This window comes from Balaenoptera ricei, chromosome 1, assembly GCF_028023285.1.
Source record: "Balaenoptera ricei isolate mBalRic1 chromosome 1, mBalRic1.hap2, whole genome shotgun sequence".
Classification (NCBI taxonomy): Eukaryota; Metazoa; Chordata; class Mammalia; order Artiodactyla; family Balaenopteridae; genus Balaenoptera; species Balaenoptera ricei.
Window position 1 is genome coordinate 36018955 of NC_082639.1, and position 22742 is coordinate 36041696.

At 40.8% G+C, this 22742-nt stretch overlaps 2 protein-coding genes across 7 annotated transcripts in view; both read left to right on the forward strand.

Moving 5' to 3' along the window:
* The window catches only part of ST3GAL3 (ST3 beta-galactoside alpha-2,3-sialyltransferase 3), a 232414-nt gene that overhangs the window by 101509 nt on the left and 108163 nt on the right, over positions 1-22742 (forward strand). For all 6 annotated transcript variants that reach the window (XM_059920827.1, XM_059920847.1, XM_059920838.1 and 3 more), the window contains one exon: positions 20587-20629. In XM_059920827.1, coding sequence (XP_059776810.1) covers positions 20587-20629 — 43 coding nt within the window. The remainder of the gene's footprint in view (positions 1-20586; positions 20630-22742) is intronic.
* Positions 13804-14103, forward strand: LOC132349397 (small ribosomal subunit protein eS27-like). Its single transcript, XM_059897762.1, has one exon. The coding sequence runs from the start codon at positions 13804-13806 to the stop codon at positions 14053-14055; it is 252 nt and encodes an 83-aa protein (XP_059753745.1). The 3' UTR covers positions 14056-14103.

Consider the following 22742-nt stretch of genomic DNA (forward strand, 5'->3'; position numbering starts at 1 on the left):
CTGGTAATCTAGTAAGTAAACTGTTAAAAAAAAATGCTCCCAAAAGTAAGGGTAAACATTGTTGACATGAATGGAAAGATAGAAAGTGTTAGCCAAAAAAATAACCCCATGAACCAAATATGTATATATAAACCAAATGGAGATACAAGAAAAAAAATACGATAATGGAAAATTAAGAAACTGCTGCATGGGCTCAATCACAAAATAGAGATGACAGAGGAAAGAATCAGTAAACTCGAAAATAAAGCAGTAGAAACTATCCAATCTGAACAACAGAAGAAAAAAGATTAAAGAAGCTGAACGAAGTCTCAGTGACTTATGGGACAATACTGGAAGGTTTACCATCTGTGTCATTGGAGTCCCAGAAGGAGGGAAAGAGTGCGGTACAGAAGAAATGTTTGAAAAAATAATGGCTTAATCTTCCCAAATTTGGTGCCCAAGTAGGCTTTATTCTGGGAATGGAAGGCTGGTTCAACATTCAAAAATCAATCAGTGTAATCTACCCTATTAACTGTCTAAAGAAGAAAAACTACATGGTCATGTCAATTGATAAAGAAAAAGCATTTGGTAAAATTCAACATCTACTCATGATAAAAATTTTCAGCAAACTTAGAAGGGGACTCTTTCAATCTGATATAGGGCATCTACAAAAAACCTACAGCAAACATCATACTTAATGGTAAAAGACTGCTCTCCCCCTAAGATCAAGAACCACTCCTGAAAGTCCTAGCCAGTGCAGTAAGAAGAAAAAGAAATAAAAAGAATACAGACGGGAAAGGAAGAAATAAAACTAACCGTCTTCATAGGTGACATGATTGCCTACATAGAAAAATCCCAAGGAATCTAAATGTTTTTAAAAACACCTAGAACAAATAACTGAGTTTAGAAAGGTAAAAGGATGCAAAATCAAAATGCAAAAAATTAATTGTATTTCTGTATATTAGCAATGAACAATTAAAATTAAAAAAAATTTAGTAGCCCTCCCCCAAAATGAAATATTTATGTATATATCTAATGAAACATGCAGGATCTGTATGCCGAAACTTGTTTCTCTCCCATATTTTCTTCCCCGCCTACCAAACTGTTCAAGCCACAAAGCTAGTAATCACCTTAATTGTTCCTCTTCCTCACCCTTTCCTACATTTTCTGTCTTCACGGTATGTCCTTGTTCAACCACTTCTTTCTAGCCTCACTGTCCAAGGTACCATCTTTTCCCTCCTAGACAAGCAAACATCTCCTAACTGGTCTCTCCGTGCTCATTGATTGCCTCCCAGTGGTCCATTCTCCATGTTGTAGTCAGAGTCATCTTTTAAAAATGTAAATCAGATCATGTCTTGTTCCTACTGAAATCACTCCAGGTTCAAACTCCATGACCTACAGGGCCCTACTTGCTGGCTCCTATGCCAATTTCTGTCTAATTATCTCAACACTTTCACTTTACTTCATTTGCCCCTCACTGCCCTCAAGCCACATTGGCGTTCCTGCCATTCCATGAATATGCCAGGTCCCTTCCTGCCCGAGGGCCTTTGTACTCACTTACCTTTCGCTTTGCACGACTGTCTCAGGTCTCTGTTCAAATGTCATCTCTGCAAGAAGGCCTTCCCAGAACACTTTTTCTAAAGTAGTCTACTCTCTTTTGACTCCCAACCCTTCTCTAAGCAGGTATGTCTTTATTTTTTCTTAGCACTCATCCTTCCTTCAAATTATGTGCTTGTTTATCTTATTTAATTGGTCCCCCCCCACTAAAATGTAAGCTTCATGTAACCAGGGACCTTGCCTATCTTGTTCATCACTGTGTCCCTGGAACTTGGAACAGTACCTGGCACATAATAGGTGCTTAGTAAATATTTATTGAATGAAGAATAGAAAAATAGGGCTTCCCTGGTGGCCCAGTGGTTGAGAATCCGCCTGCCAATGCAGGGGACACGGGTTCGAGCCCTGGTCCGGGAAGATCCCACATGCCGCGGAGCAACTGGGCCCGTGAGCCACGATTACTGAGCCTGCGCGTCTGGAGCCTGTGCTACGCAACAAGAGAGACCGTGACAGTGAGAGGCCCGCCCACCGCGATGAAGAGTGGCCCCCTCTTGCCGCAACTAGAGAAAGCCCTTGCAAAGAAACAAAGACCCAACACAGCCAAAAATAAATAAATAAATAAATAATTTAAAAAAAAAAAAAAAAAAAAAAAAAGAATAGAAAAATAGAAACAATAATGTCCATCACTTAATGGATGCTTAAGGATTACATAAATAATGGCACATTTATACAGTGGAATACTGTGCAGCCATTAGAAATGATGATGCAATTTTATTTTTATTGACATAGAAGATGTCGAGAGTATTACTGAGTGAACAAAACAGGAACAAACAGCATGTATATTGAGGCCACAGGTAAGTACAATTATATATGCACGTTCACACATATATTTGTGGAAAGAGATTTCTGGGAAGGTACTCACCAAAATATTTGCAGCAATTAACTTTAGATAATGGGAGTTTTGAATGGTTCTTATTACTTCATTCTTTTTCAGTTTTTTACATTTGGATTTTTGCAGTAAGCTTGTGTTATTCCTACAACTGGGAAAAATAAAATTACTTTTGTTTGGAGAGAAGGACTGTGTCTGTGCTTAGTGGTTATTTTTATATATCTACCCTACTAGGTGGTAAGCTCCATGGAGTTTCAGATACAAACTGCAGAGTGAGCCATTTTTTCTGTTTCCTGTCCCAGCTGCTCTTTTGACATGCTGTCCCTCCTAATCCTGCAGCTTAACACAAGATGCCCTGGCATGGTCTGGACACACTTGATATCATGAGTAGAACTGAATTTACTGTATGCCCAGCTCTAGACATCTTCTTTTCTTCCCAGGATAGAAGGGAAATGGTGCATGACCTCTTTGCTTGCATTGGGATGGGGCTTCTACCTACCAGTGGAGGTTCGACACTCCACTGGCCCCCAGTACCGTCACAGCTGTGCTGTGCTTGGGTGGAGGGCGCATAGTCACAGGGGACCTCGTCTTATCAGGACCTCCTCGCTGGGCCTCTCTCCTCCCCCACACCAATGTACACCCATTTGAGACTGGATTTCAGTTTGTGAACTTCTAAGTTATTTTACTGGGTCAGTTAATTTAGTCCAGGTCAGTGAATTTTTCTGTGTTTATACAACTGCTTTTCCTATTTTAGTTTGTCTTTGATTAACTGATCCTACGTTATAATTTGTTTTCCTGACTTGAGATGATGTGGGAGCTGTTTGCACTTTGGCCAGCCCCTCTTGGGTCTCTGTGGACTCCCATGGTTCATGTGTGGGCATGGCTAGGCCTTTTGACACCACCCTTGGGCGGGGGGTGGGAGGTAAGGGTAGATAATTGCTCTCATGGCAGCTCTCCTAATATGAGGGGGTCTGCTTTCCTTGTTTTCCTCTGAGAGTCAGTGTAGAGTAACGTAAAGAAAAGAAGCTGCAGAGCCAGACCTGGGTTGGTTCAACCGCACCCAGCTGGTCCATGTGCTGGTTGGGGATCTTGAACACATTGTTTCCACTCTCTAAGACTCTGTTTCCTCCTCTGTAAAATGGAGAAAATACCCACCTCATAAGGGTTGTAAGGGTTAAACTGAGAGTGTAGGTGAAAGTACTTAGAGCAGCATGAATTCACAGTAGATGCTCAATAAATAGTAGTTCCCTCAGTTCTTCCCTTTGTCTGGCATGTCCATTTGCAACTGTTGCCAACTTCCTCCTCCACCCAAGCCAGGATATATATTACTTATGTTTAATATAGCCCATGAATTTTATTCGAGGCTGTACAGTGCCTTTTCTTTAGAAAAGAGGGATCTATTTTGGTTAGGATAGGTCCTCATTCCATTTATCTCTATGCCCTTTGCACTTAGCAATTCATCATATCTCAGAGGTTGGAGCCAAAGACCCCTTTAAAGAAACAGAGCTTCTTCTCTTATATGCTTGGAGTTTTCTTGCCTAATGGCCTATCCTGCTTTTCTGGCTTTTGTGCGTTCTAATATGAAGCGCTGCAGTTTCCTGATAGAATAAAGTCCATGTTTTTTCCCATATACTAAACTTTATCTACTTCAATAATGTTTCTCAAACTGGCCTTCCTGGGAAATATTCATTGTTGTCATCGGCAGCAGTTATTTCATAAGCATCTGCTTTGTGCAAAGCACAGTGACAGCCCATGGGAATTTGTGGTGGCTCTTTACAGTGATCAAAGGAGGTGGGTCACTGGGGACTGAAAGGGCCAGTCGCACAATTGGCTCATGATGTGCACCTATATTCCCTGAAAGTCCATTTCAGGGCTCAGTGGCCTAAGAGTGGAGCTGGAGTAGGACCCTTTCTCTCGGGGAGCTCCCCCTTCATCCTAGAATAGGATATCACTGTGTAGTCAGTACCCCCAGCTGTTTAAACATGAGAGCATAAGTAGAAAGTGATAACATTTGTACACCCTGCTAAGATAAAAGGAGGGGACTCAGGGTTATTTAATCAGGGCATTGTGAAAATATTTAAAATTTTCTTTACATTATAGAATTATGATGAGCAAGATGAAATACAAAGTGTTGTGGAATGTATTAAATGTTGAATTGCTATAAAACATAAAAATAAATATTTTTAAGTTTTTAAGTTAAAAACTTGAGCTTGTTTCAATGTGTGTTAGTTTTTATCTCAGGATTTATGCCTCTCAGGTGGTCAGTTTTCATAAAGATTCCAAATATGCTTGAAGAGAATGTGCATTCTCCACTTGTCAGGTGTAAGGTACTCTGTGTATCCGCTAGTTCAAAATTTATTCACTGTTCTGTTCAAATCTTCTGATTTCTCACTGATTCTGTGAGCCTGATTCTTCAGTGGTCTATAAGTTCCCCGTTATAATGACAGGAGACCCATTGTATATTTCTCCTTATAATTCTATTAATTTTGCCTGATACAGAGACATTATTAGGTGCAAACACACTTTAGTGCATGGCCTCCTTTTGTTTATGTCCAGTTTCTGAACCTTCCAGGAGTTTCTATGAGTTTAGAACACCAACTTCTTCCTTTGAAATGCCAGTGGAAGAGTTAATGGTTAGTTTCAAAGACAGTAAGCATCTGAACAGGCACTTTATGCGTTCACAGGTCTGACGTGGTACAGGTGTGGAGGAGAAGAGCAGAGATTTGCATCATGCATGCCACTTCCCACCTGGAGCCAGGCAAGGGACACACATGTGCTCCTTGATCAGGGCTTTCCAGCCTGGCTGAGGCAGGGAGCCTAAACCACCAGACTAAACATCTCCCCTTCACTGTGCAGCTGTGGTCTTGCTGCTCTGACACCTGCGAGGAGAGTACCTTCAGGTGCCAGGAGAGCTGTACATATACATCAGCGCACATTGTGCCTGGTGACTTGAGAGTCCCAGGATCTTTTTTTTTTTTTTTTAGTTAATTTTTAGTTAATTTTTAGAGTATGGTTGCTTTACAATGTTATGTTAGCCTCCACTGCACAACAAAATGTATCAGCCATGGACATACAGATATCCCCTCCCTTTTGGACTTACCTCTCATTTAGGTTACCACAGTGCACTAGGTGACTTCCCTGTGCTATACAGCATGTTCCCATCAGTTGTCCATAAATGGGTGTTGAATTTTGTCAAAAGCTTTTTCTGCATCTATTGAGACGATCACATGGTTTTTATTCTTCAGTTTGTTAATATGGTGTATCACATTGATTCATTTGCGTATATTGAAGAATCCTTGCATCCCTGGGATAAATCCCACTTGATCATGGTGTATGATCCTTTTAATGTGTTGTTGGATTCTGTTTGCTAGTATTTTGTTGAGGATTTTTGCATCTATATTCATCAGTGATATTGGTCTGTAATTTTCTTTCTTTGTAGTGTCTTTGTCTGGTTTTGGTATCAGGGTGATGGTGGCCTCATAGAATGAGTTTGGGAGTGTTCCTTCCTCTGCAATTTTTTGGAAGAGTTTGAGAAGGATGGGTGTTAGCTCTTCTCTAAATGTTTGATAGAATTCACCTGTGAAGCCATCTGGTCCTCGACTTCTGTTTGTTGGAAGATTTTAGGTCAGCTGTTTCAATTTCATTACTTGTGATTAGTCTGTTCATATTTTCTATTCTTCCTGGTTCAGTCTTGGAAGGTTATACCTTTCTAAGAATTTGTCCATTTCTTTTTTTTTTTTTTTTTGGCTGAGTTGGGTCTTCGTTGCTATGCACAGGCTTTCTCTAGTTGCGGTGAGTGGGGGCTACTCTTCGTTGCGGTGCGCGCGCTTCTCACTGCAGTGGCTTCTCTTGTTGTGGAGCTCAGGCTCTAGGCACGCGGGCTTCAGTAGCTGTGGCGTGCGGGCTTCAGTAGTTGTGGCGCACGGGCTTAGCTGCTCCGCGGCATGTGGGATCTTCCCAGACCAGGGCTGGAACCTGTGTTCCCTGCATTGGCAGGCAGATTCTTAACCACTGTGCCACCAGGGAAGTCCATGTCCATTTCTTCCAGGTTGTCCATTTTATTGGCATAGAGTTGCTTGTGGTAGTCTCTTATGATGCTTTGTATTTCTGTGGTGGCCGTTGTAACTTCTCCTTTTTCATTTCTAATTTTATTGATTTGAGCCCTCTTCCTCTTTTTCTTGATGAATTTGGCTAAAGGTTTATCAATTTTGTTTATCTTCTCAAAGAACCAGCTTTTAGTTTTATTGATCTTTGCTATTGTTTTCTTTGTTTCTATTTCATTTATTTCTGCTCTGATCTTTATGATTTCTTTCCTCCTACTAACTTTGGGTTTTGTTGGTTCTTCTTTCTCTAGTTCCTTTAGGTGTAAGGTTAGATTGTTTACCTGAGATTTTTCTTGTTTCTTGAGGCAGGATTATATTGCTATAAACTTCCCTCTTAGAACTGCTTTTGCTGCATCCCATAGGTTTTGGATCATTGTGTTTTCGTTGTCATTTGCCTCTAGGTAATTTTTGATTTCCTCTTTGATTTCTTCAGTGATCTCTTCATTATTTAATAACGTATTGTTTAGCCTCTATGTGTTTGTGTTTTTTACATTTATTTCCCTGTAATTTATTTCTAATCTCATAGCGTTGTGGTCAGAAAAGATGCTTGATATGATTCCAATTTTCTTAAATTTACTGAGGCTTGATTTGTGACCCAAGATGTGATCTATCCTGGAGAAGGTTCTGTGTGCACTTGAGAAGAAAGTGTAATCTGCTGTTTTCAGATGGAATGTCCTATAAATATCAATTAAATCTATCTAGTCTATTGTGTCATTTAAAGCTTGCATTTCCTTATTAATTTTCTGTCTGGATGATCTGTCCATTGGTGTAAGTGAGGTGTGAAAAGTCCCCCACTATTACTGTGTTACTGTCGATTTCCTCTTTTATAGCTGTTAGCATTTGCCTTATGTATTGAGGTGCTCCTATGTTGGGTGCATATATATTTATAATTGTTTTATCTTCTTCTTGGATTGATCCCTTGATCATTGTGTAGTGTCCTTCCTTGTCTCTTGTAACATTATTTATTTTAAAGTCTATTTTATCTGATATGAGTATTCTACTCCAGCTTTCTTTTGATTTCCATGTGCATGGAATATCTTTTTCCATCCCCTCACTTTCAGTCTGTATGTGTCCCTAGGTCTGAAGTGGGTCTCTTGTAGACAGCATATCGATGGGTCTTGTTTTTGTATCCATTCAGTGAGCCTGTGTCTTTTGGTTGGAGCATTTAATCCTTTCATGTTTAAGGTAATTATAGATATGTATGTTCCTATTACCATTTTCTTAATTGTTTTGGGTTTGTTTTTGTAGGTCCTTTTCTTCTCTTGTGTTTCCCACTTAGAGAAGTTCCTTTAGCATTTGTTGTAGAGCTGGTTTGGTGGTGCTGAATTCTCTTAGCTTTTGCTTGTCTGTAAAGATTTTGATTTCTCTGTCAAATATGAATGAGATCCTTGCTGGGTAGAGTAGTCTTGGTTGTAGGTTCTTCCCTTTCATCACTTTAAATATGTCATGCCACTCCCTCCTGGCTTGTAGAGTTTCTGCTGAAAAATCAGCTGTTAACCTTATGGGAGTTCCCTTATATGTTATTTGTCATTTTTCCCTTGTTGCTTTCAATAATTTTTCTTTGTCTTTAATTTTTGTCAATTTGATTACTGTGTGTCTTGGTGTGTTTCTCCTTGGGTTTATCCTGCCTGGAACTCTCTGCACTTCCTGGACTTGGGTGGCTATTTCCTTTCCCATGTTAGGGAAGTTTTCAACTATAATCTCTTCAAATATTTCCTTGGGTCCTTTCTCTCTCTCTCTTCTCCTTCTGGGACCCCTAAAATGTGAATGTAGTTGCATTTAATGTTGTCCCAGAGGTCTCTTAGGCTGTCTTCATTTCTTTTCATTCCTTTTTCTTTATTCTGTTCCACGGCAGTGAATTCCACCATTCTGTCTTTCAGATCACTTATCTGTTTTTCTGCCTCAGTTATTCTGCTATTGATTCCTTCTAATGTAGTTTTCATTTCAGTGATTGTATCGTTCATCTCTGTTTGTTTGCTCTTTAATTCTTCTAGGTGTTTGTTCTTTAGTTCTTCTAGGTCTATGTTAAACATTTCTTGCATCTTCTCGATTTTTGCCTCCATTCTTTTTCTGAGGTCCTGGATCATCTTCATTATCATTATTCTGAATTCTTTTTTTGGGAAGTTGCCTATCTCCACTTCATTTAGTTGTTTTTCTGGGGTTTTATCTTGTTCCTTCTCTGGTACATAGTCCTCTGCCTTTTCATTTTGTCTATCTGTGAATGTGGTTTTCATTCCAGAGGCTGCAGGATTGTCCCCCATTTGTTTATTTTTGTTTTAATTTTCATTATGCTAGGAGGTGGGTTAAAAAGATGTTGCTGTGGTTTATGTCAAAGAGTGTTCTACCTGTGTTTTCCTCTAAGAGTTTTAATAGTGTCTGGTCTTACATTTAGGTCTTTAATCCATTTTGAGTTTATTTTTGTGTATCCAGAGTCTTTCTTATTACAGATTTGGGGTCAGTGGACTGCCGGTGAGAACTGGGCTTTACTGCCAGTTTCCCTAGAGATGAATTGTCCCTGTAGAATTGGTACACGCAAAATAGCATTTCCATCGTGTAAGCTGAACTCACATGCTACTTCAAGAACACATTTGTATACAATGAGATGCTCTGGGATCTGCAACCTTGCCCAAACCCAACAGTAAGAAGCTCTGCTGCTGTATCTCCAGAGCATTATGCCTGTGACTTCCTGATCACTTTCTATTCTGGTTTATATTTCCTAAAGATTATGCTTAAGCTTTCCTGCTAGTCAGAGAACTCTATGAGGGACTGTGCATAGTAACAGCTTAGGAATATGTGGCATATTCAGTATCCACTTATGAATATGAGAATAGAATGCTTGTCAGATAAGATCCCTGGCTGGGTTGGAGATGGGGCAGTAATGTGTTACTCAGGAGCCTCCAGAAGTCTTTGTGGAGAAGGTTAAATTTTAGGCTTTTATAAATGACAGGAGGAAATTGCCCTGACAAATTTGGAGTCATCAAAAAGGAACCTCAGAAACTGAAATTAAGGAAGAGTGCCTAAGAAGAGCCAGGGCAGGCTCTCCATAGGCAGGTGACTTTGATGTAATCAGCTGGATGGGCTGGGAGCCAAGAATGGCCAGAGCAAGAGAAGCACCACCTTAAAAGGTGGTTGGGCTAGTGGCTGGGAGAGGCAGCAAGAGGTGGAGGAAGACAAAGAATCAGGTCTTAGGGCTCCTCACTAGATTCTCTTGGTCATTTGGTCACGTTCATTCTTCCATTCATTCAGCATATGTATGGAGCACCAACTATGCCAGACCCTGTATTAGGTACTAGAGATACAGATACATACAATTGGGATTATTTATTGTAAGCAACAGAAACTGACCCTGACTGACTTAAAAGAAAAAGAAATTTACCAGAAGGACATGGGAACCCACCGAATCAAATTAAAAGCCAAACAACCGGCCCTCAGAAAACACATTAAGGGCAGTGCCGGGAATCTAGATTGAAGCAAGTGTTCCATCTCTTCAGCATGCTGTTTTTCTCCCTGGTGTCACTCAGCTTGCAAGAGAAAGAGTCCAACCAACCTAGCTTTTGTCAAGTGTCCACACTTTGGAAAGGCACATCCCATTGATAGTCTTACCACTTGCCTGCAATGGGAGAAGGGTAGTTCCCTGAAATTCAAGGGACTTCTTTCTAAAAGAGGACAGAAACAACAGATGTGCACTACAGACTCATGAGCAAATTAGCAGAACTGCATTAAGTTCTACAAGTTTGGTGGAGAGCACAGATAAGGGGACACTTAGGCTAACAGTTTAGATCAGAGTAGGGGTTGTCATTCATCATTCATTTATCATGCCAAGCACAGTGTTAGGTGACGAAGCCTTAGAACTTTTAGTCTGTGGAGGAGAGCCACCAGTCAAATAGTCTGATAACTGTATAATTACATTTGTATAATAGAGTAATTGCTATGAGGGCAAGTAAGACACTGTGTGAAAGGAGCACGTAGGAGGGGCACAAGCCAGACAGGAGGGTCAAGGCATGCTCTTCTAAAAGAGTACATTTGAACTAGGGCCTTAAAAATGAGCAGGAATTAACCACATAAAGAGATGAGGACATGTTTCAGGCAGAAAAACTGCTTCTAAGAAAAAGGCCTATGTTGAGAGAATTCTTGGCTCATTCAAGGAACTAAGAGACTGCCAAAATGCCCAGAGCACAGTGCCCAAGGGAGAAGATAGTACAAGATGGAGCTGGAAAGGTAGGTAAAGGCCGAATCATGAAGGTCCTTATGGCACTACAAAAATGTCTATTACTTTTAGCTTTGGTGACAGCTATATCTTGAAGGATGAGTGGGAATTCACCAAGTTAACAAGGGGAGTGAGAGCATTATAGATTGAGGGAACATCATCTGCAGTAGGTCTCAGGCATGAAGGCTGCCTGGAGGGGGTGGCAGAAGATGGGGCTGGGAAGACAGGTAGAGACAGATTACGTGGTTGCTGCATAGCCTAAGCAACAGTGAAGACTCAGCAAAAGCAGTGACCATGGTAGAGGGAGGAGGATCTGTATTTAGAAATGAGAGAAATAGGGCACACCAAAAACTTCATTCTTCGGGGACTGAATGGTGATGCCGTTACCAAAGAAACAAAACAGGCTGTGGGGAGGGCAGGGAATGGGGTGAAGATAAGTCTGATTTATAGCATTTTGAGTTTGAGGTGACTGTGGGTCATTTAGGGGCCATGTGTAGGAAATAACCAATGTGAAAAGGGGTTGGGAATGATACTTTACATGAAGGGAAAAGCAGGCACGAAGGCCTGGAAGTGATAAGGTACTTTGGAGGAACATAACATAGCTCAGTCTGGCTGGAGCATAGAACATGGCAGGGGCAGGGTTGGGTGATGCAGGGAGTCAAAGAGAGAACTTAGGGTGGTCACTGTAGGCCAGATTATGAAGGCCGTTGTAAACTAAGAGACTGGCATTTATTCTGAGAACAGTAGAGGCCATTTGAATGTTTTAAGCAGAGTTATGACATAATCATATTTATCTTCTAGGAAGATTGGTCTAGTTACATCATGGAGAATCCATTAGAAAGGGACAAGACAGGACGCAGGGAAACCTGGTAGGAGGCTGTTAATAGTAACTGAGGTGAAAAGTGAATCTGGCTTAATCAAGAATGGTAGAAATGGAGAAAAGTCAGTGGACTTGAGATCCATGTAGAAGATGTAATTAAAAGGACATGGTATTTAATTAAATGAAATAAGAAAGAAGCAGGGATCAAGGAGTTCTCTCAGATTTCCAGCTTGGGCAGCTGGGTGAAAAGTGTTACCATTCATTAAGGTAGGGAATACAGGAGCAGGTTGTACATGTGTAAGGGTGGTGAAAATGAACTCTGTGTGAGGCAGCCTGAGTTTCAGGTAACTATAGGATATCAAAGTGGAGACGGCAGCTGCATACACAAGTCTGGAGCTCAGGCTCTCTAGAGAGGGTTGGGCAGGAATGAGAGATTTGGTTTGGGTGCAATGGAAAGATCATTGGGCCGGCTAAACTGAATAGTTAAGCACGGTGAAGTCTAGACCAGATAGACTTTTTCCCAGATAGGGAAAAAGTGAAGAAAGGAGGAGAAACAACTGAAAAATAGACAAAATATATGAAAAAAATTAAAAAAAGTTTCTTCAGACATTGAACAATAGGTAGCTCAGGACCCTGGTCTTTGAAAGAAGGGAAACAAATGAGATTTCCAGACCACAGCACAGGGAAGAAGAACCCAAACCGAACGCAGGAGTCTTCCTAAGAGGAAACAGAGTTGAGAATTTGAGGAGACCAAGGCAGCCAGAATTCATGGGCAGAGTACCAGAGAGGAGAGAGCTGCACACAGAGAGAGCACTGGAGATCTGCTGAGGACTGCTTGGACTCCTCAGCTGATCAAAGCACGTGTGTGAGGAAACGACTGGAGGCCAAGGAAAGAAGCACTGGAAAGGAACAGGAAGAGTACTCTCTATAGCTCACACAGGGCTGGGAATAATGGGGAAATGTCATAATACGTGAGGCATCACATAGCGTACTTAGAAGGGTATTGCCTTAGCAGTGGGGCAAAATTAGTAATGGTGCAAATTAGCCCTAGACTAAAGTCCACTTTTGCCTCTAACCCCAACCCTGCAAAGCTTAAAAGCAAGCATTGAAAGGATCAAACTGTTTCTAAGTAATTAAACAGCACCTCAAAAATACTTAAGGAATGCACAAATATTCTGCATCCAACAAGGTAAAATTCACATGGCTGACATCCAGTCAAGAATGACCAGGCTGCATTTCTATACACTAACAATGAGCTATCAGAGAGAGAAATAAAGGAAACAATTCTATTTACCGTCACATCAAAAAGAATAAAATACCTAGGAATAATGCTTGGTAAACTATAAGACACTGATGAAAGAAACTGAAGACAACACAAACAGATGGAAAGATATACCATGTTGGAAGAATTAACTGGAAGAATTAATATTATGAAAATGACCATACTACCCAAGGCAACCTACAGATTCAGTGCAATCCCTATCAAAATACCAATGGCATTTTTCACAGAACTAGAACAAATAATTGTAAAATTTGTATGGAAACACACAAGACCCTGAATAGCCAAAACAATCTTGAGAAAGAAGAACAGAGTTGGAGAAATCACACTCTCTGATTTCAGACTATACTACAAAGCTACAGTAATCAAAACAGTATGGCCCTGGCACAAAAACAGACACATAGATCAATGGAACAGAATAGAGAGCCCAGAAATAAACCCATGGACTTGTGGTCAATTAATCTAAAACAAAGGAGGAAAGGATATACAATGGAGAAAAGACAGTCTCTTCAAGTAAGTGGTGCTGGGAAAACTGGACAGCTACATGTAAAAGAATGAAATTAGAACATTCTCTAACACCATATACAAAAATAAACTCAAAATGAATTAAAGACTTAAATGTAATACTGGATACTATGAAACTCCTAGAGGAAAACATAGGCAGAACACTCTTTGACATAAATTGTAGCAATATTTTTTCAATATTTGCTTTCCTCTCCTAAAGCAAAGGAAATAAAAACAAGAATAAACAAATGGGACCTAATAAAACTTAAAAGCTTTTGCACAGCAAAGGAAACCATCAACAAAATGAAAAGACGACCTACTGAATGGGAGAAAATATTTGCAAATGATATGACCAATAAGGAATTAATATCCAGAATATATAAACAGCTCATAAAACAACATAAACAAACAACCCAATTAAAAAATGTGCAGAAGCCTTTCCCACGGTGATGACCTCCGCACGAGAACATGCCTCTTGCAAAGGATCTCCTTCATCCCTCTCCAGAAGAGAAGAGGACACACAAGAAGAAGCACCTGGTGCAGAGCCCCAATTCCTATTTCATGGATTTGAAATGCCCAGGATACTATAAAATCACCACCATCTTTAGCCATGCACAAACAGTAGTTTTGTGTGTTGGCTGCTCTACCATCCTCTGCCAGCCTACAGGAGGAAAAGCAAGGCTTACAGAAGGATGCTCCTTCAGATGGAAGCAGCACTAAAAGCCCCTGGAATCAAGATGAATAGGAAACCATCCCAATAAACACATTTTGGATTTTAAAAAAAATGCGCAGAAGACCTAAATAGACATTTTTCCAAAGAGGAAGTGCAGATGGTCAACAGGCACGTGAAAAGAGGTTCAGCCTCACTAATTATTAGGGAAAGGCAAATCAAAACCACAGTGAGGTATCACCTCACATTGGTAAGAATGGCTATCATCAAAAAGTCTACAAATAATAAATGCTGGGGAAGGTGTGGAGAAAAGGGAAGCCCCCTACACTATTGGTGGGAATGTAAATTGATACAGCCACTATGGAAAACAGTATGGAGGTTCCTTAAAAAACTAAAAATAGAGTTACCATATGATCCAGTGATCTCACTCCTGGACATATATCTGGACAAAATTATAATTGGAAAAGATACATGCACCCCAAGGTTCATTGCAGTAGCCAAGACATGGAAGCAACCTAAATGTCCATTGACAGATGAATGGATAAAAAAAGATGTGGTACATATATACAATGGAATATTACTCAGCCATAAAAAATAATGAAATAATGCCATTTGCAGCAATATGGATGGACCTAAAGATTATCATACTAAGTGAAGTAAGCCAGACAGAGAAAGACAAATATCATATGATAATGCCAAAATGTGGAATCTAAAAAAAAAGATACAAATGTACATATTACAAAACAGAAATAGACCCACAGACATAGAAAGCAAACTTATAGTTACCAAAGGGGAAAGAGGGGGGGGGATAAATTAGGAGTTTGGGATTAACATATACACACTACTGTATGTAAAATAGCTAACCAACAAGGACCTACAGGGAACTATACTCAATATTTTGTAATAATATATAAAGGAAAAAAATCTGAGAAAGAATATATATGTATAACTGAATCACTGTGCTATACACCTGAAACTAACACAATATTGTAAATCAACTATACTTCAATTAAAACAAAAAAAGAATGAAATTTTGCCATTTGCAACAACATGGTTGCACTTGGAGGGTATTATGCGAAGTGAAATAAGTCAGACAGAAAAAGACAAATACTGTATGATATCACTTATATGTGGAATCTAAAAAACAGAGCAAACTAGTGAATATAACAAAAAAGAAACAGACTCACAGATATAGAGAACAAACTAGCAGTTTCCAGAGGGAAGAGGGAAAGGGGGCGGGGCAATATAGGGGTAGGGGATTAAGAGGTACAAACTATTAGGTATAAAGTAAGCTACAACGATATTATTGTACAGCACAGGGAATTTCGCCAGTATTTTATAATAGCTATAAATGAAATATAACCTTTAAAAATTGTGAATCACTATATGGTATTATATTGTATATAATATTGTACATCAACTATACTTCAATTAAAAAAAAAAAAAAGAATGACCAGGTAGTTCAGAAAAGCTTGAAAATACAACCCATATGAGGAGAAAAAAATCAGTTGATAGAAACAGGCGTAGAGATAACACAAATGATAGAATTAGTAGGCAAAGATGTTAAAACATATTTCATATCTTCAAGGAGGTAGAAGAAAGCATGAGAATATTAAGGGAAGGCATGTAAGATATAAAAAAGAATCTTAGATATGAAAAATAGTGTTTGAGAAGAAAAATATACTCAATGTATAAATGACAGATTAGACACTGCAGAAGAAAAAGTAGTGAACTATAAGATATATCAACAGAAACCATCTAAAAATTACTGGAAACAAATGAACAGAGTGTCAGTGAGTGGTGGGATGTCAAGCACCCTGATACATGTGTAACTGGAGCCCCCGGAAGAGAGGGGAGGGCAGAAAAATTTTTGAGGAAATAATGGCCAAGATATTTTCAAGTTTGATTAAAACTATAAACCCACAGATCCCAGAATCTCAGTGAACCCCAAACACAAGAAAAATGGTGAAAACTATACCACAGCACATCATAATCACTCACTTCTCACTACCCACAGGTGCTTGGCATTTGAGAGAAAAAGCAGCCTCCTATTGAGAGCCACAGGAAAAGCCAGGTCTTGCAGGGCAGAGTCAGGCTTCAGGCTTCAGGTCTGCCAGGAGGTAGAGGGAAGTAAGCCAGGTAGTTGGCATATGGGGTCCAGAGGGCATTATGAGAAAGATTTAAAGAGGAGATTGGCCAAGGAAGAAAAAACCCACAGCAGAATGGACGAGGACAAGAGAAAAAAAGTCTGTGGCCCATTTTAACAGTGGGTATACCTATTATACCTGGGAGATTGGGCTAGCTTTAAGTTTTCCAAGGACTTCTTGCTGTTCCCAGGAGCTTTTATTTGTTCAGGACAACACATTCCTCCTTCTGGTAAATGCCTTCTAACCAGGTGTGTCATGTCAGAATCATAACTTTTTACAAACCCCATCTTCTTGATCACTGTGATTCAGACAGTGGATGAGGAGCTGAAGCAAGCTAGACCACTTGTAGCCCTTCCCTGGGAGTTTTGCCATTAGGAACAGAGATGCCGGGTCTCATGCCCTTTTCAGTGGCAGAACTGAAGATATGGCCTGCAAATTGCTACTGGCCATGTGTCCTGACTTGGGAAGAAAGCTAGTTGGGGAGAGTAAAGCTAACTGAGGGAGGCCTGCTGGCATTCCAGTCACTTTCAGTCATCTCTGAAGCCCTCTGCACCCTTCCCATGCTTTGGTTATGTGAACCGCTGAATCACCGTATTTGCCTAAGTTAGTGCAACCAGTATGTTGAACATGCAGGAAACATCAGGGGATAATCACAGCCACTTTCATTGGTGTCTCTCTGTCCCCATAAGATATTTTCAGTGTGGGAGGTCCAGAGAACTTTTTGGTACCTCTGAGGTAATAGAAATCCCATGGTGACATTGAATCACCAGTTCCAAAATTAGTGTCCTGCCTTACGGCAATAGTCATAGCTTTCAGTTCGTTCAGAGCTGTAGTGACTTCCCCTCCCTGCACAGGGCTTAGAACCAGCGGTGCTGACCCAGGGAGGGGATGTGCCCTGCTTGTCCTCCTCCTTCCACTCGTCCCCCAGTTGCTGGCTGCGGTTTTGGACCTCTCTGGAGTTGGTGGGGAAGGGAGAGAGAATGAGCAGAGAAGACACAAGATAGTGTCAGCACTCCCTGAACTGGCAAGTGTGTAAAGCTGACCCTTGTGGGGTTCTCTTGTAGACATTTTGGAGACCCCTTCATCTGGGGACCTCTCCTCTGTAGGTCTCCTGATGTGGGCAATGTACTCACCAAAGCCTTGTCACTCACTCCTTCTGTAGCTCCTGGGACTCCCGGTGTCTGCTCTTGCTTCTATCTGCTGAGGACCCTTCAGCCTGCTGGACACATCTTTAGGAAAGGACCTAAAACAACCCAAACTAGCTTACTCATGCATCATTTTCTGCGACAAATTCTGGGAGTGCAGACCAGTTCCCATGCAGCTCTATCCTTTGCAGCCAGTGCATCTTGTGTCCTTTATGTTTCTCAGGTAGAATTTAGACACCTGGCAGTCCACTGTATTCCCCTTTCTTTAAGAGTCATATGTTAAGCTTTTCTCACCACGCTTGAGTAAGAGCCAAGTACTACCCATTTTGCCCCTGCAGGAAGGTGGAGATCATAACACTGCTGTCTCCAAAGAAATTCTTCAAGTCCTCTCTCCCTTAATGTCTCACAACCAGTTACTTTTATATTTGATGTTGGGAGAGCTTTTAGAATGATGTAACAAGTTTTCAGATATTTCCTTGGAAAATCTGCATCCTAGTCTAGCACCTCACTTGAGTGTCCGAAACTTATCATCCTAGAGGCTTGGCTGAAACTATCTTAGCATCTTAGCATCCTGTTGGATTTATGACCACTGTAACCAAATAATCCTGATAAAAACAGTTAACAAATATTTATCAAGTATGCAGCCACAAAAGAAAAACGCCTCCAGCCCTCTGCCAGTGTAGGACAGAGTTTACAAACTGTTAGCCTGCTGCCTGAATCCTGTCCATGGACATACTTTGGTTGATCCTCATAATCTTTAATTTTTTCTTGAATCTATTGCCAGTATTTACAGATTGAGAAATTTTAACCTCTGGATTTTAAGATCCAGATTCCTGGCTTTAAAGAAACAGAAGATGTGGCAACGCTGGGCCTGCACTGCTGCCTGGCATAGTTAGCTGGAGGTGGTGGGGGCTGCCCCCTTTGACAGGAGGGACTCCATTCCCTCTGGGCTCTGTGACCTGAAGCCAATGTCAGTTGCCATTTATCATCATTGGGCTCATGCAGTTACCTTTTCTTAAATTAAGGACTAAAGTGAAATATTTCTGGTACTCGTGTTTCTTAACAAAAGAGAAAAAACAAGATAGTCCAAAAGAGCCATGGAAGGGAGAGACATAATTTATTTAGAGATACAAAGTATTCTTATGTGTTTAATGTGCAGTTAGTGTGTGTGTGTATGTGTGTGTGTAAAAGACAACTTAAGGTGCCATTGGAAAGTAACCCATAAATATAATCATGGTTACTATACAAAAATATGTGGTGAGAAAAAGACATTTCAACAGGATTTGTTTTTAGTGCAACTAAAATAAGTTGTGTGATTTGCTGCCGGAGGGCATTACATTCTCCCACTTCCCTGGCTTATGTTATGTTCTTACTTGGCCCCTGATGTTTCAGTTTGCAGCAGGGGGAAAACATTCTCTGGCCTCTCTGGAGGGAATCAGCCAAAATGTGGATTCATTGTATGTCCAAGGGGGTCTTAGCTCAGATCTGAGAAGGAGTAACAGGATAGTTTCCCCAAGGTTATGGCCACTTGGAGAAAAAGCAACAGGTGTTGGCAAGTTAATGAGGTTTTCTTTTTCATGGAATGATAAAATAGGATTGTTGAAAGAGTATTCAACTTTGAAACTAACTCTTCTGGCAAATTTTGTTTTCAGTTTATTTTTTAAATTGAAACCTTATTGATTTTTATAAGTTCCTGTTAAGCAAAGTCTCTTATCCATTTATCTGAATTAGAGCAAAACCAGAATTATTTTGAGGAAAGGCTTTCACTTGCCCAAGTATATACTCTTAGGAGGCAAGCCTTCTGTTGAGTTGTGTGTTGGAGTTGTTATATCTTCAGTTTTAAGAAGAGGAATTATTCTCTCCCTGCAGCTCTGCTGCTTATGAAAGTGCACAGTCTGGCCTTAATTGGCCTTGCAGAGTGGCTCCTGCGAGGTTCTTGTCAGTGTGTGTAATCTCCCTCTTTTTGCCATTCATTGTTTATTAAAGACTGAGTTCTTTGAAAGCTGTGCTGCATGGCTTTTTCCAAACAGTTGTTTGGTCTTGGTATTCTGTTTTACCCTCAGATTAAGCGAGGCCAACTGAGAACTACATTCCTAGACCACCTTATTTTGACGTAGCTACTTTACACACACACACACACACACACACATTCTTTGCAATCATTGAATAAAGCTATATGAAACAATCTTATGACACTTCCTAACATTTCTTTATACAGATATTTTTGAGGACACAGAGGAAGCTTCCCTAAACTCTTAGTTATCAGGAAGAGCTGGGGGTTGGGGGGGGGGGGTGGGATGAATTGGGAGATTGGGATTGACATGTATACACTAATATGTATAAAATAGATAACTAGTAAGAACCTGCTGTATAAAAAAGTAAAATAAAATTGCAAATCAAAAAAAAAAGGAAGAGCTGGGATTCTCCTGGTTTACTTTATGGACACTGTAAACCATTAAAACAGTGCTTTGCGTTTAGTTTTAGCTGTGAGAAATCTTGGGGATATATCTATAATCCTCTTCCAGCAAGCACATAAAACCTTAGGACAACCACTTTTGGTATTCTTATCCTGGCTGCTTTTTATTATTTTTCCTATGCTGATTTCCACTTTGCCTACAAGATTTTTAAAAAGATTTCTTCTTTTTAAAAATCTTATACTTCAGACAATTTTGTAAAATTGCTTCAACTTTGTTTTAGAATGAGGCAGGATATAGAGAAATTAAGTACAATATCAATGATTAATCATTTGTTGCAAACATATTACCAATTTGTTTTTAGATTTCATTTTAAATTTCCTGTCCTTTATGAAATCAGGTCTTTCACTTCTTTGTGACTGTCATGAAGAGGATCATTGCCATGGATTTGAGCACCCCTTGGCTACCATATTTTTACCCCATAGTTAACATGACTGATTCAGCATAAATCTTAGAGTTTATAGCTTAGAGGAAGCAGAGGTTGCTTCTGACCCTCTTACTTCTCCAAGGGTCCCATTTTGTGGCTTACTAAATTTCAGTTTCAAGTACCACATTTGAACAGGAGGACAGTTATATGTCAGCATAGGAGTGGTTGGCCTATAAGGCCTGGGAAATACCTGGCATTGAACCTGGTCCTTCACAAGACAGGTGTTCAGCAAGAGTTTGGTGACTTAAATTTACTTGCGGCTTATGTGTTTGGATCTGGAAGCAGTTGCCCACCCTTGTGGTCTGGGTCTGGGTTGGGGAGTGTAATCTGCTAGTGTCAACAGTGGCTTGACATCAGTGACATTTTCTGCTTTGCTTTTCTTTTTCAGAATATGATCGGTTGGGCTTCCTCCTGAAGTTGGACTCTAAACTGTGAGTAGAATGAGACAATTCCTTGACTCTGTTGTAGAGAGGTCTGAGAGCTGGGGGCCAACCTCGAAGGGCCAGCTCTCATCAGACCTGTGGTTGTTGGCGGTTCCCTGGGGCCTCTGTCCTCAGTCTGTCAGCTGAAGCTTAGAGCACATTACAGTCTGCAGGGGCCTGGAGAGGATGAGATTGTGGGTGCAAACATAAGGCCTTAGATTTGGCTGGCACAGGAAGCTCGTTACAGAAGGAGCTCCCGCCAGGAGTTTGAAGGACGAGGAGGAAAGGCTTCTGCTGCAGAGTGGAGGATGATCAAGTCACAGCAGGAGGCATTGCAAAGCCTTTCAAAGATGTTCTGCAGCCAGGCATGCAAAACGTTCTGTGCTCAGGCTTCCTCCATGCTTTAACTCCTGTCTCTCTCCCACAGGTCGATCCTCCCTTTCCCTCTACTCTTCCATATGTTTTTTATCTGTGTCTGAAATCCCCTTTCCTTGCTTGTCCACTAGGAAAACTTAAAGTCCACCTCCTTCCTATACAGAATTAATTATCTCTTCCTCTGCTTCCTGTGAATTTTCTACCTCTGACACCCATTATCTCATTACTGTATAATTAACTGTGTAATAGTTATTAATTTATTAAGAGCACAGGCTCGGAACCAGGCCGTGCTTGGTTCAAATCCCGGATTGCCATTTACTTTCTTTGTGATTTGGGGCAGACCACTTAACCACTCTGAACCTCAGTTTCACCTATAACATGAGGACATCAATATACCTACCTCACAGGGTCATTGTAAGGAATGAATTGAAATGGTGAATTTACAGGGGCTTTCAAATAGGTATCTAATTCTTTCAGAATCCTCCCCTGTCCTGGCCCTCTTGGTCTCCCTAGCACCTAGGCAGCGCTGCCGTATGTTTGTTAGGTGCTCAGTAAACACTGAACACATGGCTGCTTGGCTGCACGGATGACAGGTGGATGCCTGTGTGCTTCCCTCATTAGACTGGGCTGCCTGGAGATTGGGCTCTATCCACTCTGCGTTCCTGCCCTGCACAGGACCCCTCACGTGGTGGATGTGCAGGAAATGGTTGCAGAACTGCCTGTGGCTCCTTTCTGTGGTTAGTCGTCTTTGTACACCTCTGCCCCTGTCCTGTACCAGACAGACGTGAAAGATCAGAATTGTGTCTCTTTCTTTCCTCTCTTGCATGAGGCCTTGACCACAGCTGCTTCTGATAGTGATGGCTACACCTACATACAAGGCATCAAACCCAGGGTTATTTGGCTTTCCCACTGAATTGTCTGGCATCTAGCCCCGTTTCCTGGCAACTGGCTTCTTGGCTCTGGTGCCTCATACTATGAGTTCAGGTGTTGTAATTCTCCCAGCTTTTATACATCATGGAGGCAGCCATGGAGGGAAGAACAGTCTCTTCTATATACCAAGCTAGTATAGAGATGTCAGTCACATGTTAACATCTAGGGAATGGGGCTTGATTATGCTGGAAATCCACAGGCTTCTTCCTTAGAAAATTCTTGATTTAGTGCTCTGGGCAAAAAACAAATCAAGCATAAGCTATAAGCAAGTGAAATGCCTCCAGAACGGAAGAGATGTAGTAATTTACCAGCTGAATCACATTGATGAACAAAAGACATGTTATCCAGGACACGTTAACTATACTATTTAAACTGTCTTCAGCAGTGTAAGGAGGGGAATTAAGAGGACACTCCTGCCCCACTGACCTGACAGCTGGGTGGTACATAGTAAGCTGTTGTATAGCTTTCTTCTGTGTACCAGACCAGTTCCGTAAAACATTTGAGTCAACTTGGTCTTTAGGCTGGGGAACTGGCTTGGCCTCGTTATATTTAACTCACAATTTAAGGTATAAGCTAGAACTTTCCTGCCTCTTACTGCAAGAACTTTTCTAATCCAATGCTATCTTCAGAGCAAAGCACAGATACATAGGAAAGGTTTTTACCTGCTTCCAGGGAGAAGTTTCCAAGTTAAAGATCCTGGTTTTTGGAGGTAATTCCTTAGCAATATTCAGATCTCCCCTTATGAAGTCTTTCTCTGCTGTGTTGTGTTCTATTTCCAATGTATAGGAAAGGACCTGAACTTGGATCAGAACTGGAT

Excerpts from the sequence above, each read along its gene's own strand:
- LOC132349397 (XM_059897762.1), top strand. The coding sequence starts at position 13,804 with ATGCCTCTTGCAAAGGATCTCCTTCATCCCTCTCCAGAAGAGAAGAGG.